Source organism: Rissa tridactyla, chromosome 4, assembly GCF_028500815.1.
Source record: "Rissa tridactyla isolate bRisTri1 chromosome 4, bRisTri1.patW.cur.20221130, whole genome shotgun sequence".
NCBI classification, from domain to species: Eukaryota; Metazoa; Chordata; class Aves; order Charadriiformes; family Laridae; genus Rissa; species Rissa tridactyla.
In genome coordinates, this window is record NC_071469.1 from 70,026,047 (window position 1) to 70,053,743 (window position 27,697).

Consider the following 27,697-nt stretch of genomic DNA (forward strand, 5'->3'; position numbering starts at 1 on the left):
TCGGCAAAACCGGCACCAGCCAGTTAAAAAAGCGGCAGTCGGGAAGAGCTGGAGTCGTGCCCTGGCACCAGGAGCAGAGCCCTGCTGGCGTGGGCATCCCTCCGGCTTTTGGGAGCAGTTGGGAGCCTCACGGGGAGCAAGGATGGGGATGGAGATCGGGATGGGGACAGGGATGAGGATGGGGATTGGAATAGGAATGGGGACAGGGAAGAGGATGGGGATGGGGATAATGACGGAGATGGGGAGTGGGATGGGGATGAGGATGGGGACAAGGATGGGGACAGGAATGGTTACAGGGATGGGCATGGGGATGGGAATGAGGATGAGGAAAAGGATGGGGATGGCGACAGCGGTGAGGATGGGGATAGGGATAGGGTTGGGGATGGGGACAGAGATGTGGCTGGGGATGGGAATGGGGACGAAGATGGGGAGGGGGATGAGGATAGGGACAAGGATGGGGACAGGAATGGATGTAGGGATGGGTATGGGGATGGGAATGTGGATGAGAAAAGGATGGGGATGGGGACAAGGATGAGGATGGGGACGGGAATGGGGACAATGATGGGGTTGGGGATGGGGATAGGAATATGAATGAGGGTGGGAATAGGGACATGAATGAAGATGGGAATAGGAATGGGGACAGGCTGTGCTTGCCCAACACCATGTGCCTGGAAAGGAGATGCCCGCAGGGACTGATCCCTGTAATCGCTTCCATGTGCCTCAGCGGAGCCTTTGGCTGGCGGGGGCGGGGTCAGTTCTTCTTGTAGCTTGGGCATAAAAACAAATCAATCGGCATTTATTTGGTGGCAGTTTGTGTGGAAACAGATGTGCTGGAGTTGGAGGAGGATGGTCTGCGGGACGGGGCTGGGGAGGGCTCCAGCCGGACCCAGAAGTCCCTGTCACCACGCACACTCAGGACTCTGCTAAACCGGGAAAACTGGGACAAACCTCTCACCACCCGGCAAACCCCCCTGCCAGGCTCCTGCCAGATGTGGCTGCTGGGGGAGGGGTGGGGGCAGACACCCCCCCCCCCTTGCCCTGCTGAAGGCTCGCCTTCGGCCTGGGCTCCCAGCGAGGAGGAGGAAGGGCAGGAATGGCGCGGCGGCCGTTTCGGGCAGGAAATCCCGGCAGCCTCTTCCCCAAGCCCTGGCAGCCCTGGGATCGCTGAGCCGCTGCGGCTGGCGGAGATAAGGGAAGCAGCAGCAGGAAACGTGCATCTCTCCCAGGGCAGCCGGGAAAGGAAACTTGATTCCCGGTGACAGGAGAGGGGCTGGGGGCTGCAGCAGAAAGTAAGGGCTCGCAGGATGCAGCGGGGCCGATGGGGCCTTTGGGAATGCCGGGCAGGAGCAGGGATGGTGTGTGGCGAGGGTAAGAGCAGAGTTTCGGACGGCTCTGGTGTGGGCTCTGCCGGCAGTGTCCTGTTGCCAGCCGGGTTAGTGGGTCACCGTCATAATCCGCTGGGAGCCTTTCTCCTCCTGGTTATCGGAAGCCAGCCCTGCTCGGGGTCGAGCTATTTTGGCAGGAAGGGCAACAAATTAGTGCCTTAAACATCCTTCTGGTTGGAAAGGGCTCTCGCAGGGAAGGGGTTGCCACATCCGAGCCCCCTGAATCAGCACGCACAAGCTTCTTGGCCTCATGTCCAAAGAAAAAGAGGTGTCGACAGGATTCCCTTCCCCATCCTCCCCTTAATAACTGGAATCTGCTGGCTGATTTCAGCCAAATCCGACGGCAGCATCTCTGAGGGTCTGTAAAACCAGAGAGGGGAATGAGGCCCTGTTAGCTGCCCCCTTGCCTGAGAAGGTGGGCACAGCCTTGGGCTTGAGCTCAATCCTTACGAGCCGTCTGAGACTCCACAACGTGGAGCTGAGCCCAGCTCGCCGGTGGCATGAAGAACCTCTGGGGCAATGGGGGACTTGCCGGGTGGCCATGCCCCTCCCCATGGGGTGACTCTGCTTCCCCTCGGGCCGTGTCGAGGTACCTCTGCCGGTAGTTTCATCCAGGGGCCCATAGCTCCTGGCTGGGCTCGCTGCCTTCCCCGTGGCTGTTTTCTTTCCCGGGAACATCCCGCCGGGTGCTGACAGCGGGGAAGCCGCGGCAGCGGGGGCTGATTCCCACCAGCACAGCGCCCAGCTCTCTCGGCATTGCCATTTTTGGGAAGGGTTTTCTCAAGGATTTTGGTCTCGCTTCTTTGAATCATCTTCGCCTCGTGACTCACCACCTTCTCGCCCTGGCCCACCGCTCCCACCCGCAGGGACACCCTTCCCTGGCGGGTCCGGACCGGGAGGTACATCACGACTTGCTCCTCAGGTGCGTCCTCAAGGATGCCCTTGTTGCCCAGGTGGGTCTGGAGGCCACCGGCCCCCAAGCAGCAAGAGCACCCACCGGACACCCGGTGATCCCAAGCCACCCACCCGCACCCAAGGTTCCTGGTCCAGGCCCGGCAGCCTGCAGCGCCTGGAGGGTGTCCACCCACGCTGCAGATGATTTCCATACGCAGGCTCCATCCCACACACTCCAGCTGTGACCCAGCACGGATCTTTCTGCTCAGGGCATCAAACATGCTGTGGGAGAGAGGTTGTCCTTATGGAGAGCTGGGAAGACGGGGTACTAAGTCACAGGTGGGTCCACAATATGGAAAAAACCAAGTTTTTTTATAAAAATATAGGAGGAATTCTTGGCCCTGGGCGACTCAGCTGGAGCAGAAGTGTGGGAAAGCAGCTCCATGCATGGAGAGAAGAAATAATCAAGCTGCTGCTCTAAAAGGTGAGATAGCAAGTGCTGAGCCTTCCCAGCTGGAAAGGTGGTGGAGCTCGGCTCTCCCAACACCCCAGGGACCCGGAAACTTACGGGATGAAAACACCGCTCCCACGTGGAAAAAATTCCCGAGGCATCTGAGCCCCAGCCCAAAGGATCGCTCCAGGTTTCAGAATGTATTTTAAGACATAAAGGTAAAGAAAAGGTTTTTGTTTTGTTTTGTTTTGTTTTTTAATCTCTGGGACTCTCCTTCCTTCCTTCCTTCCTCTCTCTAAATATTGCTGCAAAGCTGTTTTTGGTAGCGCAGCTGCCGGATGAGCGTGCCGAGCCCCGCGAGCCCCTCGGCGTGCCGGGAGCCGGGCATAGAGCTCGCAGGGAGCTCGCGGGGAGCGCGCCTGACACGGACTGATTCCCGCGCACCGTTCCCCTAAGATTAAGCCACAAGTTCCTTATTTGGTCCGGGCTCCAAGCAAACTCCCTGGCAGAGGGGATTTTCATCCGGAGAAGCCCGGATGGGTTTGTGCTGGGGCTGGGAGCATCCGCCGGGGCAGCAGGGAGGGAGCGTGTTCACAGCAAAGATAAAATCAGCCCGTGCCCTTGTGTTCCTGGGCGGGGAATCCTCGTGGTTTTTTTCCTACAGCGCGAAACACCAAAGGGACAGATTACCTCTCCCCATCACCCCCCCCCCGCCCCAAGCAGATCCAGTCCTACCCCATCCCCATCTCCCAGTGCTCTGGTCCCAGACATTCACTGGGCTGAGCTGATGCAGCTTTGAGACACTTCCCTGGGTGTCTATACCTTGAATCAAAAGCCCTCTGCAGAATTAGGCTTTACTTGCTGTATGAATTAGGTGTCCCTGGGACCTGCCCACCCCAGCAGGGAGTCCTGGGGGAGCTGGGACCCCATGGCATGCCCTGGCAGCACCATCAGAGCTGGGATCCAGGTCCTGGTCGCTCCCTTGCCCTTTGCCCAAACAGCCCTTCCCATGGATCTACCAAATCCAAGGCTCTCCCCAAATTCTCTCTCCAGCTCATCTTTCCTCGCCTGACCTCCCTGGGGCCTCCAGCCCTGACCTCTGCAGCACCCGAATGCTCCGGGGTGACTAATCCCAGCAATTAGCCTCGTTCCCTGCGTTTATCGGCTTCCTGCCTTTGTCTCCCCCTGACAGCCTCTCCGAGCAAATATGCTTTTAGCCACATTTTCCTGGCTCCAAGCTCTCCCGCCAGCCTTTGTCCTGCAGAGCCTCTCCAAGCTGGGTGAAGAGGTTATTTTCTCCCCCGACACGTGTCCCTTCCGTCTGCTGTGATCAAACCAGTGACCAAAAAAAAAAAAAAAAAGCACCCAGCAGCGCCGAGGTCGCGCCGGCCCCTGGCAGCAGATGGGCCGGCTCGAACCGGAGGCGATTGGATTTGTTCTTTAAATTGAAGACCGCTGCAGACCCAGGGGCGTTTTCGTGCTCAAAGGGATTTTAGGGCCGAGCGATGCGGCTAAATGGGAACAGGGTGCTTGGGCTAGTCTAAAATTCAATGGGAAACGGCGAAACACGTGGGCAGCACATTTGGGAGCTGCCTTCTGCGCCCAGCCCGGTCCTCGGGACAGGCTGTGCATCCACAAGGAAGCTCCACGGACCCACCAAGTTTCAGAGGGATGTGAGCTCTCACATATAGACTTAACCAGCCTAGAAACAAGCTGGGCTGCTTTAATTTAATACTTCTTTTTTTTTTTTTCCCCTCTCTCCTACTATTTTAATATTTTCTTTTTTTTCACTTCAGGACCCATCTCCCTTAAAGAGAGCTTCAAAACTTCCCAGGATTTTTCCCCACAGAGGTATGGGCCGCTTTGCAGCAGGTCTAACCCTGCTGAGGGCTGTCTCGCTTTGCTTCTCGGGGCCTTTCGCCCCGATATCAGGCCCTTTTCACCCAGGACGTGGGTCCCTTCCCCACAGCCGCTGAGGTGCTCCGATGGGTGAGCCCGGGCTGGGGGATGGGGGGAGGGCTCGCCTCTGGCCTGGGGGGAGGGGGGGGCTCCGTGCAGAGTGGGAACACGAGGCTCAGACAAGAATTGAGGGGTTTCTCATTTCCCTAGGGGGGGGGAATTGAGGGGTTTCTCATAACCAGGATGCTGCAGCGAAGGAGCTCCGGCTGCAGAAAGACTCGTCGGTGGATGCAGCTCCCGGGGGATGCTCCTCACCCCTTTGCTGAGCCCAGGCCGAGCTCAGCCCCTGCCCGGGGAGCGGAACCGCTGAAAACCCCTCCCAATTTAAAGGGGAAAACAGGAAAAAGAGAATTTTGCGGCGGGAGCCTTTCCCCGGTGCGAGGCAGCGCTGCCGGGGAGGGAGAAGGAGGGGAAGGGGAGAGGGAGCGGGGTCGGGAGCGGGACCGGGCCGGCCGGGGAAGAGGACGGTGCCGCTGGGGGCCGGGGCACAGGGTCCCCTCCGGTCCCCGCCCGGCCCGGCCCAACGCACCGGCAGCGCTGCCGCCGCCTGGTGCCGGCGAGCGGGACTGCACACAGACGGACAGAGCGGGACACACACACGCACAGCGGTCAGACCCCCCTCCACACCTCACACACGCGCTGCAGGACACCCACCTGCCTGCCTGCCTTCCCCCTTGCCTTTTCCTTCCTTCCTTCCTCCCTCCCTTCCTTCCTCCTTCCTTCCTTCCTTCCTTCCTTCCTTCCTTCCTTCCTTCCTTCCTTCCTTCCTTCCTTCCTTCCTTCCTCCTTCCTTCCTCCCCCCTTGCCTTTTCCTTCCTTCCTTCCTTCCTTCCTCCCTCCCTTCCTTCTTCCTTCCTTCCTCCCTTCCTTCCTTCCTTCCTTCCTTCCTTCCTTCTTCCTTCCTTCCTCCCTTCCTTCCTTCCTCCCTCCCTTCCTTCTTCCTTCCTTCCTTCCTTCCTTCCTTCCTTCCTTCCTTCCTTCCTTCCTTCCTTCCTTCCTTCCTTCCTTCCTCCCCCCTTGCCTTTTCCTTCCTTCCTTCCTTCCTTCCTCCCTCCCTCCCTTCCTTCCTTCCTTCCTCCCTCCCTCCCTCCCTTCCTTCCTTCCTTCCTTCCTTCCTTCCTTCCTTCCTTCCTTCCTTCCTTCCTTCCTTCCTTCCTTCCCCCTTGCCTTTTCCTTCCTCCCTCCCTCCCTCCCTCCCTCCCTTCCTTCCTTCCTTCCTCCCTCCCTTCCTTCTTCCTTCCTTCCTCCCTTCCTTCCTTCCTTCCTTCCTTCTTCCTTCCTTCCTCCCTTCCTTCCTCCCTCCCTTCCTTCTTCCTTCCTTCCTTCCTTCCTTCCTTCCTTCCTTCCTTCCTTCCGTCCTTCCGTCCTTCCGTCCTTCCTTCCTTCCTCCCCCCCTTGCCTTTTCCTTCCTTCCTTCCTTCCTCCCTCCCTCCCTCCCTCCCTCCCTTCCTTCCTTCCTTCCTTCCTTCCTTCCTTCCTTCCTTCCTTCCTTCCTTCCTTCCTTCCTCCCCCCTTGCCTTTTCCTCCCTTCCTTCCTTCCTTCCTTCCTTCCTTCCTTCCTTCCTTCCTTCCTTCCTTCCTTCCTCCCCCCTTGCCTTTTCCTTCCTTCCTTCCTTCCTTCCTTCCTTCCTTCCTTCCTTCCTTCCTTCCTTCCTTCCTTCCTTCCTCCCCCCTTGCCTTTTCCTTCCTTCCTTCCTTCCTTCCTTCCTTCCTTCCTTCCTTCCTTCCTTCCTTCCTTCCTTCCTTCCTTCCTCCCCCCTTGCCTTTTCCTTCCTTCCTTCCTTCCTTCCTTCCTTCCTTCCTTCCTTCCTTCCTTCCTTCCTTCCTTCCTCCCCCTTGACTTTTCCTTCCTTCCTTCCTTCCTTCCTTCCTTCCTTCCTTCCTTCCTTCCTTCCTTCCTTCCTTCCTTCCTTCCTCCCCCCTTGCCTTTTCCTTCCTTCCTTCCTTCCTTCCTTCCTTCCTTCCTTCCTTCCTTCCTTCCTTCCTTCCTTCCCTCCTCCCTTCCTTCCTCTCTTCCTCCCCCCTTGCCTTTTCCTTCCTTTCTCCTTTCCTTCCTTCCTCCCTCCTTGTCTTTTCCTTCCTTCCTTCCTTCCTTCCTTCCTTCCTTCCTTCCTTCCTTCCTTCCTTCCTTCCTTCCTTCCTCTCTTCCTCCCCCCTTGCCTTTTCCTTCCTTTCTCCTTTCCTTCCTTCCTCCCTCCTTGTCTTTTCCTTCCTTCCTTCCTTCCTTCCTTCCTTCCTTCCTTCCTTCCTTCCTTCCTTCCTTCCTTCCTTCCTTCCTTCCTTCCTTCCTTCCTTCCTTCCTTCCTTCCTTCCCTCCCTCTCTCCTTGTCTTTCCCTTCCTTCCTTCCTTCCTTCCTTCCTTCCTTCCTTCCTTCCTTCCTTCCTTCTTCCCTCCTTCCCTCCCTCCCCCACCTCCAGGACCCCCACTCTCTCCAGCGCTCCCTGCCACACCCCGGCTCCCGGATTCCCGCTGCGGGGAAGCGTGCGGAGCAGACGCCCCATGACTTGCCCTCGGTGTTGCTGGAAACACCACCCAGCTCCAACCGCTCTCCTTGCTGGTTCCAGGCAGCCCACGGCCAGGCCGAATCCTGCCCCGGGCTTTCGGGACTTGTGCAATTGGGGAAACATTGCTCCACCGCCCCCCGCCTCCCCCCCCCTGCCTTGCCCAACACCTTCCCACCCTGGGGCTGCTTGCTTTCCCCCCCTTCTTTTCCTCCCTTTGGCAGATCTGGATCCAGCTGCAGCGGCGATGCTGGCAGCTCCCCAAAACGCAGGAGGTGGTGGCCGCAGCACCTGGACCAGCTGCCCCCCACGGCCTGAGCCAGCCGTTGCCCACGGCAGATTTCCCGGCTGGCCAGGGCTATTTTCTCCTCCAGCGGAGTGCTGTGGGGCGAGCAGCGCTGCAATAACACAGCTGGAAACAATTGACGGGGTTTCTCCCGCCTGGGTCACCCGATGACTCAGAACGGGTCCGCGTCCCCAGCTCCGAGGGGCCGTGAAGGCCAGCAGCCCCCCCCAGAACCCCCCCTTTCCTGGAGACACCATCATGGTCAGGGTGAAGGGACATGGGGAGCAGCCCTGTCAGGCGCTGGGCCGCGCCAGCTGCCGCTTCTGCCTCTTCTTGCCAGTTTAAATCAGGGTGTTTGGGCACGTTTAAGGTACTCGGTGCATCCTCCCAGTGAAGAAAACCCACCATCCTAGGAGGAAAAGGTATCACCAGCTTGGATGCTCCCCATCCCCGTGCCCCGACCCCCTGGGTGCCTCCCCAACCTGTCACCCCGCCATGGGAGCACCCACCTGCCATGCCGGGGAGCTGTGAATCCCAAAATCCCGCCGCCTGGAAAGAATGAAAGGCTGGAAGCCTGGTGGGTGTTTAGTCTGGGGAAACCGGAGCTGGGGAAGACGTGGGAATGGTGGGGAAAGGACAGCGGGGAGGGAAAGGTGATGCTCTGCTCCCATCCCCGGGGGGACGGGGGTCCCCGGGAAGGGGAGCGGAGCTGGGATGGGTCCTGGGATCACCTTGGCACCAGCCAGGGGTGATGGAGCGCTCCCGGGCAGGGAGGAGGTTGGCTCTTTTCCGCAGGACCCTCCCAGCCTTGTTTGCTCCACATGCGAATATCCAGCAAAAGCTGCCAAAGCCGACATTCCCGGCCAGCCGCATCCCTCTGTCCGGCTCCCCGGCACCGCACCGCCTGCCAAAAACCCTCCCCTGTCTAACGGGCTCTAAATTAGGTTATTCAGACACCGCTCCCAAACACTTCCAAAGCCAGTGCTGAGCTGGAGGAAGGTGAGAAAATTACGGTACAGCTGCTGACGAAGAGCAGGTGGACCCGGCTCCTCCGGGCACCAGCGGGTCTTTGGGGAAAGCCGGGCTTGGCAATAACATGGCATGTTGGGACAAGCACCCGCTCGCCACCCGGATAGCAAGGAGAAGCCACACGGGGTCAGCAAGAGTTTTGGAAAAAAAAAAAAACCTTGAAATTCCTTGCGGATGCTTCAAGTTTTTCAGCTCCTCATTTGTCTTCTGGGTTTTGTGGCGTGCTGCTTTTTCTTCCGCTTTGGGTTGCTTTTATTCTGGGGTGGGTTTTTCCCCGCCCCGTTCCCCTCCTCCCCAACCTCTCTCTGCCAGGAATGTGACCGGCGAGAAGAGGGTCATGTCGGAAGTGTGACGAACAGGAGAGATTCGTCATACGCGGTGACGAGACTTTCTCAAAATCGTCCCCCCCCCCCCCCCCCATCCCTCTCTAAATAGCTGCAATTTATGCAAATGAACAAAAAGAAGAGCTGAAGAAAGACTCGGCGCATCTGGCTGCCCACGCTGCTCCCTCTCCCAGGGCATATGAAGGAGGGAGATGAGTCTGTGGTTGTGTTCCCACCTGGACACCTACCCCTGCCCTGAGCCTGGCCGGGTGGCTCCGGGGGCTGGATCCCATTCCGTAGATGAACGTCCCCATGCCTGTGCCCAGCATCAGACCTCCCGGCACTGGGGGAAGGAGCTGGGACGGGGTGGAAAGCATCCCCCTGCCCAGACGCTCTGCTACCCCCAGCCATGGCCGTGCTGGGTGGCTGCCTCCCGCGCCAGCACCCAGCACCTTGGAGGCACGGCCGGACCAGGAGATAGTCCCAAAAAGCCTCCTTGGTCCCAGGGTTTCCCCATCATTCCATCACCAGAGCAGCATGAGGAACAGCAGCGTCTCCTGGTCCTTTGGGGTTTCCAGCCAGTTGGTGCTGCACCTGCCTCCAAAAAGGGCTGGGTTTTGTCATGGTTCCTCCTCCTCTTCCTCTTCCTCTCCCCAAGCAAGCCGTTTCTGCTGAATTTGGCCTTCTGGTTTTTGCCCGGCAGGCTGGTGTCTGTCGAGGGACTTCCCAGCGGCGGTGGGGAACCCAGCACTTTGGGCTCTTCTCCATCAGAGCAGACCGGTAGCGACACGCCCTTCGGGGGAGCGTGCGATGTCATCGCTCAGCCGGCAGCATGCCGTGCCCGGGTGACGGGGGACAGCATCTCCTAATGCCCACAGTGCAGGAAGGAAAGCAAAGCCCAACAGTTTGACTTGGAGAGGCTGCTCCTGTGGATGGAGGCAGTTTTTCATAGAATCACAGAATGGTTTGGGTTGGAAGGGACCTTAAAGACCACCCAGTGCCACCCCCTGCCCTGGGCAGGGACACCTCCCACCAGCCCAGGTTGCTCCAAGCCCCGTCCAGCCTGGCCTTGAACACCTCCAGGGATGGGGCAGCCACAGCTTCCCTGGGCAATCTGGGCCAGGGGCTCACCACCCTCAGAGTGAAAAATTTCTTCCTCAGATCTCACCTTTTTCGTTCAAGACGGCACGTTTCTGCGTTGAGCAAGAAGAAGAAGGAGCGGAGATGCTCTGCCCACGCACAAGCCCCAGCCTGGGGCAAAGACCATCCTCCCTGGCGTTTGCAGCACTGCAGCAGAGCTGGCACTGGTTGCACCAGTGCCCAAGGCAGACACCGTCCTCCCAGCGGGTGTGTTTTCGGGAGGCTGGTTGGGAGAACATCACTCCGATTCCTTCCCCTAGGCAGGCTGAACTTCTTCCCCGCCGGGCGCCAGGCAGGAAGGAGACGCCGGGTTCGCGTTCAGCCCTAGCGAGGGCAGCACTTCAACGCCGCACGTGCGCGAGTGCCGAGCTGCAACCAGTTTAATCTCCATTTCTTCCAGAACCGGGGCTCTCACCGGCCACAAACCATCCCTGCCCTCTCTGCCGGAGAAGGCTCGAAGTCACCAGCTCCATTCATGCAGTGTGAGAAAGACAGTCCACCACGAAAACATGCCGGGGCTGATGTCTGGCCCCTTAATCTGCCTTTCCCACCCCTCCTGTCATCTTGTCAGTTTCCCGTGCTCCGCGTACACTCATCCAGAGTAGCAAAAAGGGGCCCGAAAGCAGAAAACAGTGGTTTCGTGCTTATTCATCATCACACGCGTCCTGCAAGCTGTGGTACGCGTTATGCAGCGGCGTTTCTGCAGCTAGAGAGGCCACTTCTTTTCCTGGAAGAGAAGCTTTGGGGGAAGGGGGGTGGTGGTGTTTCTCCTGGAGTTTGTTTCTGGGACAGTGGAGCGCTGGCATGGGGGGGCTGGGAGCCCCGTAATGGGGGCGGGGGGTGTGTGGGTGTGGGCGTTCAGCAGCGGTACCACCAGGTGATGCCTGGCCAGGCTGAAGGCTCAAGTGCGGGATGTCTCCTGAGTCACAGGGAGGCGCGGACACCCCAGGGAGGGGGGATACACGGCACAGCTCCCCGCCGGGCTCACAGCTCCCCAAGGGAGCACAGGGTGCTGGGGCAGCAGACGGGGCAAAATGGGGTAAATCTGTTCCCTGCCTCACCTACCCCAGCGCAGCAGGGCTTGACCCCCAGCCCTCCACCCTGTACCCCCTCCTCCAAGGCACGCAGCCCTGGCCCCTGCAACCCCCCCAAGGGGCTCAGCTCCAGCTCCCGGCCCTGTAACCCCCCACCACGGACTCAGCTGTGCCCCCCCGACCCATACCCTGTCCTCTACCCCATGACTCCCCCCCCGCTGAAGAACTCAGTTGCGCCCCCCTCACCCGTAAGCCCCCCAGAGACTCAGCCCCAGTCCCTGTACCCCCCCTGCCAAGACACTCAGCCCTGACCCCTTATCTACAACCACCCCAAGGGGCTTGGCTCCAGCTCCCTGCCCTGGAACGCCCCCTCCAGGGTCTCAGCCATGCCCCCTCCCTTACCCACACCCTGTCCTCTACCCCATAACACCCCCCCGAGAAGAACTCAGCTGTGCTCCTCCTTACCCATAACCCCCCCAGGGACTCAGTCCTTGTCCCTGTACCAGCCCCCCCCTTCAAGACACTCAGCCCTAACCCCTTACCTGCAACCCTCCCAGGGGGTTCGGCTCCAACTCCCGGCCCTGTAACCCCCCCCCCAGGGACTCGTAATCCCCCCGGCACTCAGCCCCGACCCCCTTCCCATCCCTCCTCCCGGTTTCTCCCACCGTCCCGCAGCCGCGGGTCTCCCGGGGGACCGCCGGGTGTCGTCCCCCCCCCGCTCCCCCAGCGCTCCGGCGGCCCGGGGAGGGCCGGGCGGCGGGAAGGGGCCGCCCCGGGGGCCGTTCCCGGCGGTACCGCACCGCCTCTCCCCGCCCTCCTGCCCTCCTTCCCTCCTCCCTCCGCCGGCGGCGGCCACCCGCCCCGCCGGGCCAGTCGCCACCGGCAGCCGCGGCGCAGCCCGGTTGCGGGACATCCCAGCCCGGTGCGGTGCATCCCGTTGCGGAGCGTGGCGGGGGGGGTTTATCCCGATGGAGCCGGAGGGTTACCGGTGCCGTAGCAGCCGGTACATCGAGAGCGGGCAGTCGGCGGTGCCCGGCTCGGTGTTGTTCGCCGCCGGGCTGTTGGGCAACGTGTTGGCGTTGTTGCTGCTGGGCCAGCACCGGCGGCGATCCCGGTCCCCCGGTGGTCGCCCGCCGAGGGTCTCCGCTTTCTACGTGCTGGTGAGCGGGCTGGCGGTCACCGACCTGCTGGGCAAGTGCCTGCTCAGCCCCATCGTGCTGGCCGCCTACGCCTACAACCGCAGCCTCAGCGAGCTGGGACCGGGTGGACGCACCGACGGCGAGCCCGGTGTCCTCTGCCAGCTCTTCGCCTTCCTCATGGCCTTCTTCGGGCTGGCCCCCACCCTGCTGCTGCTGGCCATGGCGCTGGAGTGTTGGCTCTCCCTGGGGCATCCCTACTTCTACCGGCGGCATCTCACCCGGCGGCTGGGTGCCACATTGGGGCCGGCGGCAGCGGGGCTCTGCGCCCTTTTCTGCGCCCTGCCGCTGCTGGGTTTCGGGGTGCCCATGCAGTACTGCCCCGGCACATGGTGCTTCATCCGCATGGCCGGCGGCGGGCCGCGCCAGCTCGGCTTCCCCGTCCTCTACGCCAGCCTGATGGGCCTCTTGGTGTTGGCCATCGGCGCCTGCAACGTGAGCAGCATGCGGCACCTCTACAGCATGGCGAGGCGACAGCCCCGCCGCGGCCCCCCCCGCCGCCGCCGCCCCGCGCATGGAGGAGCTCGACCACCTCATCCTGCTGGGGCTCATGACCGTCCTCTTCACCATCTGCTCCTTGCCACTCATCGTGAGTAACCCCACCGCCCTCCTCCCCTGGAACAGCCCCTCCGCACCGCCCCCTGCCCCTGGGAGCTCGGGTGGTTGCTTTGCCCCCTCACTCCCCCCCGAATACCCACCACCCCATCCCCGGGGGGGCCGGTAATCGCATTAACCCCTCTGGAAAATAATCCTTCCTCACCTCCATGTCCTCCCAAGGAGGTTGGATTGGTGCTTTGGCCCCCTCTGAATAGTCCCTCACCCCATCCATGGGGGTCGGGTTGTTGCCTAAAGCCCCTTGGAATAGCCCCCCCCATCAGCACCACTCAGTGGGGCGGGGGTGTCAGGTTGTTGTTTTTACCCTTTGGAATAAACCTTGGCACCACCACCTGCTCCTGGGGGCTTAGGGCAATACTTTGCCCCCCTCTGAATACTCCCCCAGCCTGTCCACAGGGGTCAGGTTGTTCCCTAAACACCCCCCGCCTCTGCCACCATCTCTCAGTCCCGGGGGGGGGTCAGGTTGTTGCTTTGGCTGCTTCGAATAAACCCTGGCACCATCCCTCACTCCCGGAGGTGTCGCGGGGGTGCTTTAGTCCCCTGGAAATAAAGCACCACCACAGCCCCCTCCCCGAGGGGTCAGGTTACTGCTTTAACGCCCTTGGAATATTCCCTCCCGTGCCCCCCATCCTGGGAAGTTGCCCCCCTCTAAATACCCACCACCAGCACCACATCCCGAGGGGTGAATTTATTGCTTTAACCCCTGTGGAATAACCCCCCCTCGCCACCGCTCTGTCCCAGAGGTGTCGGGGGGGGGGGTGTGTTAGGTAATTACTTTGCCGGCCCCCCCCCCCCGCCCCGAATGTCCCCCACCCTGTCCCAGGGGTCTGGTCGTTGCTTTAACCCCCAGGGAATAACCCCCAGCAGCACCACCCTGTCGCAGGATTTACGGGGGGGGGGGGTGGGGTGGGGTGGTTAATTCATTGCTTTAACCCCGCTGGAATAACCCCCCACCACCACCCTGTCCCGGGGCTTGGTTCATTGCATAAACCTCCTCGGAATACCCCGCCCCCCCCATCACCACCACCACCACCCTGTCCCAGGGCGGTCGGGTCATTGCGTTGCCCCCCCCCAAGAATACCCACCACCAGCACCATCCCATCCCCAGGGGTTAATTCATTGCTTTAACCCGCATGGAATAACCCCCACCACCACCACTCTGTCCCAGAGGTGTCGGGGGGGTCGGGTAATTACTTTGGCCCCCTCTGAGTGTTCCCCACCCCATCCCAGGGGTCTGGTCATTGTTTTAACCCCATTGGAATAACACCCCCCCCCCATCATCACCACCCTGTTCCGCTGGGGATGCTCCAGAGGTTTTGGAGGTGTGTGTGTGTGGGGGATTGTCAGTTCATTGCTTTAGCCCCTTGAAACAACTGCTCCCCCCCGACCCCCCAGCATCTATTCCCCGGCAGGTTGGTTCATTATGTTAGATCCTTCAAGAACCCTCCCATTCCCACCCCCCCGCCCTGGCCCCACCATCCCGGAGGCGCTGAGCACATCTAGATCCCTTTGAACCCCACTGGATTTCCCAACCTGGCAGAAATCCTGCCTAAAATCCTCCATAGGGATGGGGGTCCCGCTGGTGGGGTGGGGGTGGGAGACCCCTAACATGGCAGAACCCTTGTTGCCCCCCCACCCCCCGCTCATGGTGTCCCATGTCCCACGGCCGGATCCTGCAGCACCACCTTGCTGTAACCTGCTCTGAGCAGAGCTGGTGCCGCAGCGGGGCTGGGGGGGGGTGTATCCCAAAATCAGGGTCGGGGTGAGGGTGGTGCTACAACCCTAGGTGACAACTTCCACCTCCCTGTCCCCTCTGTCACTCTCTGGAGCTATATCGTGACGCACCAGCCACCAGCAGCCCCTGCACGACTGGGACCATACTGGTTTTACAATAATCCCAGTGAAAGCCCTGTGGTCTTCCAACGAGCAGGGCTCCAGGCTGGACCTGGAGGTGGAGGAAGGACCTTGAAGCCATCAATGGCCACCATATGGCTGCGATCCAGATGAGTTATCCAACAGATGCCTGCTCTGATACCCATTGCCGTGCGGGGGGGGCAACGCAAGTGGGGTGCCCCAGCCCGGATCCTCCCTTTATTCCACCAAACTCCCAGTCCCTGGGACCAAACTTTCAGCTCTGACCTCCTGGCCCTGACGGGGACACGGTGCCCCCGTGCCATCACCCTCCATGACCCAGCCCCAGCTCCCAGTTTCAGGCTCTGCCACCCACAACACGCGCTGATTCGATGCATAAGGGTATCGAGGGGTCAAAACCTCTTTTGCTGCCCCCACGGGAATCTTTTTGGCTCTCAGCTTTACCCCCCGTAGTGAGATGTTCCTTCATTTTTCCCTATTTCTTTGGGTTTTTGACAGATCCGAGTGTACATGGGGGCCTTCGCCGCCGATTTCAACGAGAATGCCGACCTCAGCGCCCTGCGGTTTCTCTCCGTCAACTCCATTGTCGACCCCTGGGTCTTCATCATCTTCCGCACCTCCTTCTTCCGCATGTTCGTCCGCAGGGTTTGCCGGAGGCTGCATTCCCGGAAAGCCACCTTAAAAGGACCCGGCCCGGGGGGGGACAAGCAGTTCTGTCCCCTGGGCTGGCGCAGGACAGACACCCCGCAGCTCGGCTTTCCCTGAGCGCGTGGGTCTTGCAGAAGCCGGCGGCTGCTGGTGAGGATGAGGAGCGAGCGAGCTTTCGGCCCCGCGCCCCCATCCCGGAGCATCCTGGGGCAGCATGGGGCTGTTGCAGGTGGGGACGGCGTCCGACGGGGACGTCAAGTGTTTCTGCCCCCTCCCCAGGCTGCGTTTTGCCCCGGAGAGGAACCGGGGTGGGGGGTGGGGGCTCCCGGATACCTGTGAATATTTCCGAGCAGCAGCACTTTATGGAGGGGTTGGGGAGCCCCCGGCTCCAGGAGAGCAGGAAGGGTTTGGTGTGTGGCTTCAGGGCAGCAGGGACGCGCAGGGAGGACAGAGGGGTGCGTGTCCCCGTCAAATAAAAGTGGTTCGGAGCCCTGCTCCATCACCTCGTCCTGTCCGTGATCCCGTTCCACGCCGATGGGGGGGGGTTGATCTGGGGCTGGTTTGGGGTGTCCCCAGCCTGGGTGAGGGGGGGTGTGAAGGAGTATTTGGGGATGTGGAGGCACAGAAAATCGAGCAGCAGCTCACGGCTGCGCCGAGGAGCCAGAGGGTAGACAGGGTCCCATCCCAGGACCCCCATCATCCCTCCCCGGGACCCCCATCATCCCTCCCTGGGACCCCCACCCCCTAGCCCCGTATCCCCCCGAGCAGGGCTGTGGTTTCTCCGCCCTGGCTTGCTCTTCACTCGAAAAATTGATTCGTCCAAGCGCTAATGTTGCATTTGTGTTACTCAGACGGCTACCTGTCCTGCTGTAATTATTTTAATTCGGTATTTATGATGATCCCCAGCCCTAATAAGAGCAGTAATTGAGAGAATACAGAGGCCGGGAGGTCTAACCTCAATGGTGCAAGCACGCAAGCAAACGATCATTTTAATGAAAGATCCATTTCCCCTCGACCACACGTATTAACTGGATTTGGTATCTGCCTCAAGTGACCATTTAGGCCAAAAAAATTACGATGACCAAAGTCCCCATCTGCTTAGTGTCCTTGGAGGAGACAGGGCAAATACTTCTCCCCCTCGGTTGCAAGGTGTAGTCGTGTTCCTGCCAGTTCTCACGTGATATTTACTCTTGGTGTCAAATGGATTCTCTTTTTGAAGGAAGAAACCCACGCAAATCTATCTTGGGGGCTTTTTGGAGGTGACCCGGTTGGGTTGGCTCTGGCTGTTTGACCGGCCAGGGCTCTCCTGGCTGGAGAAAAGGACAGTCCTGGATTTGAGGATGTATTTGGGGGACCTGCAAGCTCTCAGTGCCTCTTATCGGGGTTTTCTAAGGAGAAAGAAATGAAATGAGGGTTGGTCCGTGGATCGGTTTCATGTTACCGGTGTGTTACTGACTTGGAGATGGCTCACGTGGGACCGCAGAGTCAACAGCACCGAGCCTGCGCTCTGGCTTTCACCGGACCTGTTTCGCCGCGGCAAGATGAAGGCCAGGTGAGATAACGGCTCTGCAAAATCTTGCTGTTGTTCTCCTTGGCCTGACATCTCCTCCACCCTCTGGATCCATGCGCCGCTCGGGACGGAGGACCAGGCACGGCCAGGCTGGGATTGTGGAGCAATGTGAGCCGTGGGCACTCGGTGCGTGCCCGGGCTGGGACAGACCATGACCCCAATGAGGATTCGCTCCTGGAGAGCCTCCCAGGAGAGGTCCCTGCCCCACCAGATGTGACTTTAGAGCCCAGGATACCGTGCTCCTGGAAAGCAGCAATTAAATTAAAAAAAAAAAACAACCAACGAAACAGGTTTTTTTATTAAGGTGCGTGACTACAGACTCCGATCCAAGCCCCAAGATGATGCGCACACCATGGTGTCCGACCCATCCATGAGAGGAAAAAAATCATGGAGCGCGGCAAGGGCTCACGGGCTGCCAGGGTGACTCCCCGGTCCCTGCATCGTCCCAGTTGCATGTTCCGGCGACCTTGACGTGCTCGTCTGGCTTCTGGTGGCGCTTTTAATCAGCGTTCTGCCCTTACTGGTGTCCTACCTGCTCTGGGAACAGACTTGGAGTCTCCAGCCGGCCACCATTGCCTCCGGGCGAGCCCAACTCCGGCTGCAGCCCAGGAGGTTTTGTTCTTGGGGCTGAAAGCCAGGCAGATAAATCACTCCTCGGCGTCTTTCTGGGGCCCAGCACTGCCGTATCGCCATCCTCTCCAGAGATGGCAGCACGTCCCCAGCCAGGGCTGGCCTCCGAGCTGGCCCCAGCGCCCTGGGCATGGCCACTGCGAGGAGGGGGCTGCCACAATCCATCCCGAGTTGCCCCCTCTGCGGGCACCCAACCCACTTCTTAATGCCCAGGCGCGTAGGGTTTGGGGTTGAGGGAGTTACATCAAAGCTCAGAGCCCTTTGCTGTTAGTGGGGTTGGAAAAAAAGCGGAAATAAAAGAGAAAATAAAATAAAAAGGGAAATAAAATTAATAAGAAAAGAAAAGAAAAGAAAAGAAAAGAAAAGAAAAGAAAAAAGAAAAGAAAAGAAAAGAAAAGAAAAGAAAAGAAAAGAAAAGAAAAGAAAAGAAAAGAAAAAAGAAAAGAAAAGAAAAGAAAAAAGAAAAGAAAAAAGAAAAGAAAAAAGAAAAGAAAAGGAAAAGAGAAGGGAAGGGAAGGGAAGGGAAGGGAAGGGAAGGGAAGGAAAGGAAAGGAAAGGAAAGGAAAGGAAAGGAAAGGAAAGGAAAGGAAAGGAAAGGAAAGGAAAGGAAAGGAGAAAATAAAAAATAAAATAAACATGTAAATTAAAAAAAAATCCCTGCAACACGCCATTGAGCTGTAAATGTGGCTAAACAGGACTCAACAAAGCCCAGAGGCTCAGGGCTCTCGGGCAAGGTGCTGGAGGGGGTGCAAGCTGCTGTGTGAGTCCCCCCCCCGGCCCCGCCACGATCGCATCCTCCTCCCAGGCTCCCGGCACTGCTCCGTCATTCCCTGCTGGCCCCTCGGTGCCGGATTGCTCCTGTGCCAGCCAGCCCCAAAGGGACGGACCTAATGCTTAATGGAGGCACTAAAGAGCCGCCGCTCGCCTCGCACCAAGGATGCTCTTTCCGGAGCTGCTGTGCCGTGCCCTCCGGCACCGCTGGTCCCACGCTCACGCTGTCACCGGTGTCACCGGCATAACCCAAACCCGCATCCCGCTCCTTTGCTGGACATCGAGTGTGGTCAGGGCTTTTTGGGGTTTTTTTTGGTTTTGTTTTTTTTTGTTTTTTTCACCTAGTGAAATCCAGGCACGACTTCGCACAAGCTCATTTCCCGGCAAATTGTTTAGTTCTTGCAGAGAGCTCTGGTTTTTTTTTTTAATTTTTTTTTTTTTTTTTTTTTTATATTGTCTGCCTGCATTTTTCAGCCGTTCTGGAAGCAGGAAGGCGCGTGCCTGGGCAGGCAGCAACGCCGGGGCTGCCAGGCACTCCAGCCAGGGCCTGCGGGGCTGGAAGACACAACCAGCGGCTTGATTTTATTTTTAACCCCTGCGCCCAGGTGCTCGCACAGGATGGCGAACCAAGGCGCCGGAACATGAACCCGCCACGTCGGTGCTCAGGCCTGCTTTTTTTGAGGGGGGTAAGCGAGGCCGCTGGCAGCACCAGTGCACGAGATAAGGGATGAGGATGGGAAGGCTTTGGAAGAAAAATGATGTCTGGCTTTGCTAAACGCGAGTTTTTCGTTTAAAAGAGTTGAAATCCATCCATGCGGTCCGGTCCATCCCTCCACGCACAGGAGGGATGGTCTTCTCCCTGCCCGCGGTGACGAAGCTGGCCTTGAAAAGCCACCGGGATCCCGGCGCCCACCCCAGCCGTAGGCAACAAAATCCAGGCCGTTGAGTCCTCTTGGCTGCAGGGTTTCTATGAAATTCATGCAACTTTCCTACGAGCCCAGAGAGTTGTTTTTTTTCTCCAAGTGGGCCAACAAATCTTCTCTTAAGGAAAACAATGCCAGTGACCCTCGGGAGGACATATGGTCCTTGTTAGAGGCAAGACACCCGAGATAAACATGGAAGCAAAAGGAAGACAACAAACACTTCCCAAGAAACAGACAGATTGTGGCACGTTCCCTGGTTTTGAGCTCAGAAGGGGGAGAAAAAACAAGAAAAAAGCCCATCAATTTTCCTATTATTGCAAAAATATCCCATCAGAGGCGACTGTCGGTTGAGAAGCCTGAAGCCCCAAATGGGTATTTAAGGCTCCATTAGCTGCCAGGAAAATGAGCTCCAGGAGATGCCAAAACCCCTTCCTGAGCGGTGACATGAGACACCAGAAAGGAGTGGGAGGCTGGGAAAAGCCTTGGAGCAACCACCCTACGGGGTGCCTTCTGCTCGGAAAAGGTCTCCAGATGAGCAGACCGCAGCCTCCGTAAGCTGCTTGGATGGACCAGGATAGGATTTAGCCTCAACTCCATTTTTTAACCTGATTTCTGTGGATGCCACAGAAGGATGAACGTGGTGAGGTCCCATCGAGCCCTTGGGAAGCCAACAGGATTGTTCCCACCATCGGATGGGTTCCACGTGCTTCGGTGCTCTGCTGGCTCAGGTCTGCAGGGCTGTGAAGGAGGTTAAAAGAGGTCCTGGGAGGGGTGTTTTTCCAGCCCACCTGGGTGGAGTGTTAGTCCGGGAACCGGCTAAAACACCTTCCCTTCCGTCACACCCACTGCTTTGACCACGGGTAAGGGAAGGGCTGGGGCTGCGAGTCCTCCCCGCCGCGGTGAAGAAGACTTCAAGCTGCGCGACGAATGAAACCAAAGCGATGAATAGGAGCAGCCCATCAGAAATGGAGGTGCTGTCACAAACCGCAGCTTGCCCGGCCCTGGAGTTTGCCATGTACTGTATTTCCTTTGTGAAATTTCCTGTTGCAAAAGCAAAAGCAAGGTTTTAAAAATAACAGCCAAGACGCGCTTGCGGCAGCAACCTGCCGTGTCCATGCTGGGGTCGATCAATGCTGCGTCGACTCACCGGGGTTTGGGGGGACCAGAGCACTTTGTGAGGACAGTTTTCCATTAGACTATGGATGAAGGGGTGCACCGGAGCCCTGCCTGTTCCCCTGTGGAGCCGGATCCCAGCTTGGAGGTCAAGGGTTTGCTTTCAGCAAAAGTGGGGAGAGGATCAGGGTCACGACCGGGGAAATGCTACGCAACAGCGAGAGCTTCCTGTGCCATCTGTGGTGAAACACTGGCCCAGGTTGCCCAGGGAGGTGGGAGATGCCCCATCCCTGGAAACATTCCAGGCCAGGCTGGACGGGGCTCTGAGTAACCTGGTCTAGTTGAAGATGTCCCTGCTCATGGCAGGGGGTTGGACTAGATGGCCTTTAAAGGTCCCTTCCCAACCAAACCATTCTACGATCTGCCAAGCACAAAGCCTCAGCAGAAGCAGCTTTCCTGGAGCTGGTATTTGGGGCAGATGAACCACGCTCAGCCAGGCTTGCAGTGGGAAGAGGGGTTCCCTCCCATGTCGCCCCCACACCCCACTCATGACCAGACACCGGCTGCACCCCCATGGGGACCTCCGATGACATATAGGAGGTCAATGGGGACATTGTGTGGGGCTGGCCATGGGGCAGGGTGTTCTCAGGGGGCTCTGGGTGCCTCTGGGGCCATGGGGGACCCACCTGCATAGCTTGGGCTCAGCTGCAGCTTACCGGTAGCCCGAGATGGCACCGGGGCTCATCACACCTTGGGGTCCTTGGACCAGCACCGAGGGTCCTGGAGCAGCACCGGCACCACGGCTTGACGTGAACTCAGTGCTCCCAGACCGACACCGCGTACCACCACGAGTCGGGGAGTCATGGATTGGTACTGGCTCTTGCTGTCCCTCTCAGGGATCCCAGAATGGCCTCGGGGCTCACGGAGCAGCACCAGGACTCCCGGGCCGATACTGGGACTCCCGGATAAGCACCAGGGCTGGCTCTGCCTCGGGGCTCCCGGAGCTGCACCAGGACTCCTGGACTGGCACCAGGACTTGCCAGGACTCAGGGCTCCCGAAGCCTCACGGGGACTCTCGGACTGGCCAGGGGCTGGCTATCGAGAGCTCCCAGATTGGCACCGGGACCCGCCGTGCCTTGGGGCTCCTGGAGCAGCACCGGGGCTGGCCGTGCGAGGGGCTCACGGACTGGGATGGGGACTCACCATGCGAGAGTCTCCCGGATCGGTATTGGGGTTAGCTGTGCCGAGGGGCTCCCGGAGCCACACCAGGGGTCCCGGTCCGGTACCAGGACTCTCGGATGGATTGGGGACTGGCCGTGTGCAGGGCTTCTGTCCCAACACCGTTGCTAGCCCGGCATTGGTTCTTCCTCAGCAATGCCGGGACTCGCGGACCACCACCGGCATTCGGCAGTACTCGGGGGTCCCAAAGTTGTACCGGGGCTCTCGGACTGGCTGGGGGCTGGCCACTAAGGGGGCTTCTGGATCAGCACCAGCGCTCCCGCCCCGGCATCGGGGCTGGCCGTGTGAGTGGCTCCCGGCCCGGCACCGGGAATTGCCCAGGACTCGGGGCTCCCGAAGCCTCACCGGGACTCTCGGACTGGCCGGGGGCTGGCCATTGAGGGGGGGTCCCGGATCGGCACCGGCGCTCCCGGATCGGCACCGGGACTCCCGGCCCAGCACCGGGACTCGCCATGCCTCGGGGCTCCCGTCCTGGCACCGGGACTCGCCGTGCCTGGGGACTCCGGGGCCGGCACCGGGGCTCGCCAGGACTCGGGGCTCCCGGAGCCGCCCCGGGGCTCCCGTGCCCGTACCGGGACTCTCGTCCAGTCCGGGGGCTGGCGGTGCGCGGGGCTCCCGTCCCGACACCGTTGCTAGCCCGGCGTCGGTTCTCCCGCAGCAGCCCCGGCGCCGTCCGTGCTCGGTGCCGGGGGCGGTGGCCCGGGGGCCCCGGGGCGGTTGGGGGCGGGCTCGGGGGCTGCGGGCGGGGCGGGGTGGGGGGGTGGGAACGGGGGGGGAGGGCGGTGCCGGCGGGGCGGTGGCGGCGGCGCAGTCGTGCCGCGGCGGCGGGATGAACGGGACGGGCCCGGGGCGGTGCGAGCACGGCGGGAGGCTGCCGGCCGGGGCCGGGCCCCTGGTCAGCGCCCTCATGTTCTCCGCTGGCCTCCTGGGCAACCTCCTGGCCCTGGGGCTACTGTTGCGCTGCCGCCGCGGACCCCGAGCCCGCCCGCCTTCCCTCTTCCACGTCCTGGTGCTGGCCCTGGTGGTCACCGACCTGCTGGGCACCTGCTCCGTCAGCCCCTTCGTCTTGGCTTCCTACCACCGCAACCGCACCCTGACGGCCCTGGCTCAAGGAGGACACATCTGCCTCTACTTCGGCTTCGCCATGAGCTTCTTCGGCCTCACCACCATGCTCATCCTCTTCGCCATGGCGCTGGAGCGATGCCTGGCCCTGGGGCAGCCCTACTTCTACAAGCGCTTTCTCAGCCCCCGCACGGGCTTGGTTGCCCTGCCTGCCATCTACACCTTCTCCGCGGCCTTCTGCTCCTTGCCACTGGTGGGCTTCGGGCGGTACGTGCAGTATTGCCCCGGCACCTGGTGCTTCATCCAGATGCACCTGGACTACCTCCAGCGGAACGGCGGAAGGGAGGTGTCTGGGTTGGACGTCACCTTCTCGCTGCTCTATGCCACCCTCCTCCTCTTCCTCATCCTCTCCGTGCTCCTCTGCAACCTCAGCGTCATTGCCAACCTGGCCCGCATGCACCACCGCGGGCAGAAGACCCGACGGCTGGCCACGCTCGAGCAGCCCCGGGCAGCTGGCGGCTGCGGCCGGCGCATGTTCTCCATGGCCGAGGAGATTGACCATCTCCTTCTCCTCTCCATCATGACCATCACCTTTGTCATCTGCTCCCTGCCGTTCACGGTGAGTGCGACCGCCTCTCCCCTGGGGGTTCTTCTCCCTCCCTTTATGAGGCTCCCCCCCAACTCCACTGCCCAAACCTCAAGGGCTGAGGTCAAAGCTTAGCTCCTCCTGAAGCTCAGGAGACCCCGGGTCTGCCACAAACTGGCCAATTTACACATCCTACTGTGGGGAACTGGGAAAATCACCCCCTGTATCCCAAGTGCCGGCAGGAGGATGGGGCAGTAGGAGGATGGGGTGGCAGGAGGACAGGACGGCAGGAGGAGAGGGTGGCAGAAGGACAGGGTGGCAGGAAGATGGGGTGGCAGGAAGATGGGGCAGCAGGAGGAGGAGGACGGGGCGGCAGGAGGACGGGGCGGCAGGAGGACGGGGCGGCAGGAGGATGGGGTGGCAGGAGGAACAGGTGGCAGGAGGAGGAGGAGGGGGTGGCAGGAGGATGGGGTGGCAGGAGCAGAGGTGCCCTCCCATCCCGCAGAGGCTGTGAAGTCGGGCGGCATGGCCCAGGCAGGGTCTGGGGTAGGGGTCCCCTGGACTGCAGTGCAGTTGCAGTGGTTCCCAGGAGCCAGGCCATCATCATGGAGGTGTGAGAGGAGGCAGGGCAATAAATTAGACATGCAAAGATGGGGATGAAGGAGGTGCTGCTAGGCTGGGCCGGAGACAGCAGGTATCTGCGCTGGGCAGGCAGAGTTATCCCAGATTTCTGTGGTGAAGGGGAAGGGTGGAGCTGGAGATTGCAGGCAGCACCCACCTCACCGTTAGACGGAGGTCTCCATTCCTCTGCAACAACACTGGGGTGCAGCACGGAGATGGGGGGTTGCTGGCAACAGAAATCCAACACATGGGCCACAGCATCCCTCATCCCAAGGGTCACACCCGCATCCCGTGCCCCTGGGTCTGCTTCCAGCAGAAATACGGGGTCAAAACACGGCAGCCAAGCGAGGAAGGGGAGAGAGCAAGACCCCTGACTCTGCCCCAGGCTCTCCCTGCCAAAAGGTCGTTTTTCATCCATCCAAGCCATATTACACCGGCAGCATCGCGGAGTCTGGAGCACCTCGAGCCACTCGTGTCCCCTGCCCGTGTACGTGAGCCCGCCACCGTGGGAGGTCATTTTCTTCCCATTAGAAGCGAGCCCCACCAAGGTTGGGAGCGCAGCCAGCGCTAATTTTGTGCTCATGGTGTTAAATAGACGTTACCTTCCCTCCGTGCTCCCTTTCTTTTCCCAAGAGAAAAGAAAATAACCACAGGCTGCAGCCGAGCCAGGCTGCCTGGGCTTTAAGATGGAGAAAGGACAAAGCAGTAATGTCCGGGTGCTTGCGAGCATCCCGAGAGCCAGACGCGGCATCCTGAGAGATGGTTCAGCTCCCGTCAATGGGCCCACGCATGATGGGCGGTTCTGCCCATGTCCTGAAAAAGCTCAGGTTTGAGTGCTGTGGTCATTACCCCTTGGTGGGGACATGTGGGCAGGGCCCCACGGGTCTGGGAGGGGGCAGATGGGATGGGAAAGTGCTGCTGGTGGGGATCCCGTGGGCCCTGTGACGGCAGATATAGCCTTATCCAGAAGCACAGCCGGCTTTTCTTTTCCCGTCGCCCAGCTCCCATGTGTTGGGCTGCGTTTTGGCAGCGTCTCAAACCCAGCCTGCTGCTCGTTTGCCGGTGCCTCCTTGGTGCGACACTTTCTCTTCTGGCTGGGGCTGCCCACGGCAGCCACCCTCCGAGGAGCAGCCCGGGCACACCAACCCAGCGAAATCCTTCCCAAAAAAGCCCCGAGCCTGGAACAACCCTCCGGTACCGGCTGCATCTTGGCCACCTGGTGCCCGGGGATGCAGCATCCCTGGGTGGTACCCAACAGATCCCAGCTGGAGGAGGGATGCTCACGCCTCCCGCGCCCCCGGCTCCTGTCCCCTCTCCCCCGAAGCGAGGGGGTGGCGATTCGCCCCGTGTGAGTAAGGAGTGCTGAGTCACCCTTCCAGGAAGCCCCGTAAGCATCTATGAGTCGGCACGTTGCAGGAAGGACCCGAGCGGTCCAGCCCCCCGCATCCTCTCCGTCTCGTACGTTTATTTGTCCCATGTGGTTTACAAGGTGAGACCCACGGCTCCCTCGAGCTGCCTTCGTTGCCTTAGGGCTAAACGAAGCCTCGTCGCCGGCTGAGAGCAGAGCGCGGGTCTGGCTTTCGTTAGCAAGAAGTTAATTTGAACCGGTGGAGGCAGAAAGTGCTCTGTGACAGAGAAGAGACAGAGTGTGTGCTCCTTAGGAAGGACATGGAGCTGTTGGAGCGGGGCCATAGGAGGCCCCGGAGATACTGGGAGGGCTGGAGCCCCTCTGCTGTGAGGACAGGCTGAGAGAGCTGGGGGGGTTCAGCCTGGAGAAGAGAAGGCTCCGTGGAGACCTTCCAGCCCCTTCCAGTCCCTAAAGGGGCTCCAGGAAAGCTGGGGAGGGACTCTGGATCAGGGAGGGGAGCCATAGGACAAGGGGGAATGGCTTCAACCTCAAAGAGGGAAGATTTAGAGGAGATCCGAGGAAGAAATTCTTGGCTGTGAGGGTGGTGAGCCCCTGGCCCAGGTTGCCCAGAGAAGCTGTGGCTGCCCCATCCCTGGAGGTGTTCAAGGCCAGGCTGGACGGGGCTTGGAGCAACCTGGTCTGGTGGGAGGTGTCCCTGCCAGGGCAGGGGGTTGGAACTAGATGATCTTTAAGGTCCCAAACCATTCCATGATTCTCTGACAGCACAAATCTCCCCAAGAAGCTGTCCGGGGACCAGCTCCTGGAAGCCCAGACCCGACATTATTTCTCCCCATCGTGTTTTGCAGATCCGCGCCTACGTGAACAAGTTCAGTGGCAAAGAGGACACTGACAACACCGACAACTGGGACCTCCTGGCCCTGAGGTTTCTGTCTATTAATTCCATCGTTGACCCTTGGGTCTTTGCCATCCTGCGGCCGCCAGTCCTGCGGTTCATGCGCTCCGTGCTGTGCTGCCAGGTGACCCCCGTGAGCCAGGACAGACGGACTCCATCCCCCGCAAAGACAAAACTGGCAGCCCGGCTGGACCCCTGTGGGCAGTAGATCCATCAACCATCCCAGGAGACATCTGCCAGGTGAAGCACAGTCCTGGCAGATGTTAAGGAAGCTCTGCCTTGTGGCCCATCAAGAGACGTATCTGCTGCAGGCTGGGCCAGGTACGGGTGGCCTGGCCAGGTGTCACCGCGCGTCTGGGAAGCCCCTGGAAAGCCAGCGCGGTCTCTCACAGGGCAACAAAATACGATGGGACAAGATCGGAAGGGCTGATGAGTACCTGGATACCGCTGTCGCCTTTAGACGGGGCTGCTCCCACCCGGCAAAGGGTACAGGCTGCGTTCGGCCACGCTGCGGGAGGGTCGGGGGGTGAGGCGTGGGGGGGGCTTTGCTATAACACTACTGCCCGGGGTGTGGGGGGGGGATGTCGGGGAACAGAGCTCCCAGCCAGGTCCCCTTTCGGGCTGAAGGCACCGTGCAGGTAGGGGACAGGTCCTGGAGATGGGGCTGGGTGGCCACCGTGGCTGCAAGCACCCATCTCTGCCCCCAGGGTCCATAAAGATCGAGGAAGGGAGCAGTGTATCCCCAAATATTCCCCTTCATTTGGGAGGCTGGCTGCCTAAAGAAATGCACTTTATCAGGTGTAGGTCTGTGTGCATGTGTCTGTCTGTCTGTCTGTCCCCTGCCCCCAGAGATTTTTAGGCTCCGGCGGGTGCCAGCCCAGCTTGTCCGAGGGGCACTGAGGCAGAAAAAAAAGCCAAATTGTGGCACTTCTTTTGGGCTGTGATGGCAGCTGAGCGCCCTTTTTGGAATTTTCTTTGCCCCATGGTTTGTGCAGGAGCCAACAAGAGGAATAACGAGCCTGACCAAGGAACGAGAGGTTTGGGTCACAGCCATGTACTTTATTCACGTCCAGGGCAATGCTGCCGATGGGTTTTGGGACAAACCGGCTCAGGAGCAGGTTTTATTTGAAAAAAACAAACAAACAAACAAAAAATCCCAAACCCAACAAAACCAAAAAAACCCAAGTGCAGAAACATCCAGGTGATCAATCCCACCCCGTCCGGCAGCATCCTTCAGCGCTGCTGTTTTGTTTCGTGGGATGCCTGTTGCTCTTCGGGGCTCCGGGCTGGTCCCCACTGGGGACAGGAGCATCTGGCCCCCCTGGGGGAGCTGGGTTTGTCCCCGAGGCCATTGCTGCCATTAGGGGTTGCTGGGGGCCAGGGGGTGTTGGGGGGGGGGGGGGGCGGGGCGCGGAATTGTGGCTCCCGTTTGAGCAGCATCCAACAAACATGCTGTCTTGGTGAGGTGTCTCGTCGTCCGTTTGGGAGCTGCAGCTCCCGCTCGGAAAGCCCCAAGGTGGTGAGGTTTGGAGCTTTTCTGCGGTTCGTTAGTTGAGGTGATGTAAAAGAAATAAATAAATTATTATT

At 59.9% G+C, this 27,697-nt stretch overlaps 2 protein-coding genes across 2 annotated transcripts; both read left to right on the forward strand.

Annotated features, from left to right (window-relative positions):
* The first annotated feature begins 11,857 nt into the window (after positions 1-11,857).
* On the forward strand, positions 11,858-15,582 carry PTGDR (prostaglandin D2 receptor). Its single transcript, XM_054199728.1, is given in 3 exon segments — positions 11,858-12,681; positions 12,683-12,788; positions 15,185-15,582. Coding segments are annotated over 3 exon segments (1,083 nt in total). The 5' UTR covers positions 11,858-11,971; the 3' UTR covers positions 15,452-15,582.
* Positions 15,583-22,409: 6,827 nt separating this feature from the next.
* On the forward strand, positions 22,410-26,623 carry PTGER2 (prostaglandin E receptor 2). Its single transcript, XM_054199451.1, has 2 exons — positions 22,410-23,261; positions 26,064-26,623. The coding sequence occupies exons 1-2, from the start codon at positions 22,410-22,412 to the stop codon at positions 26,316-26,318; spliced, it is 1,107 nt and encodes a 368-aa protein (XP_054055426.1). The 3' UTR covers positions 26,319-26,623.
* The last annotated feature ends 1,074 nt before the right edge of the window (positions 26,624-27,697 follow it).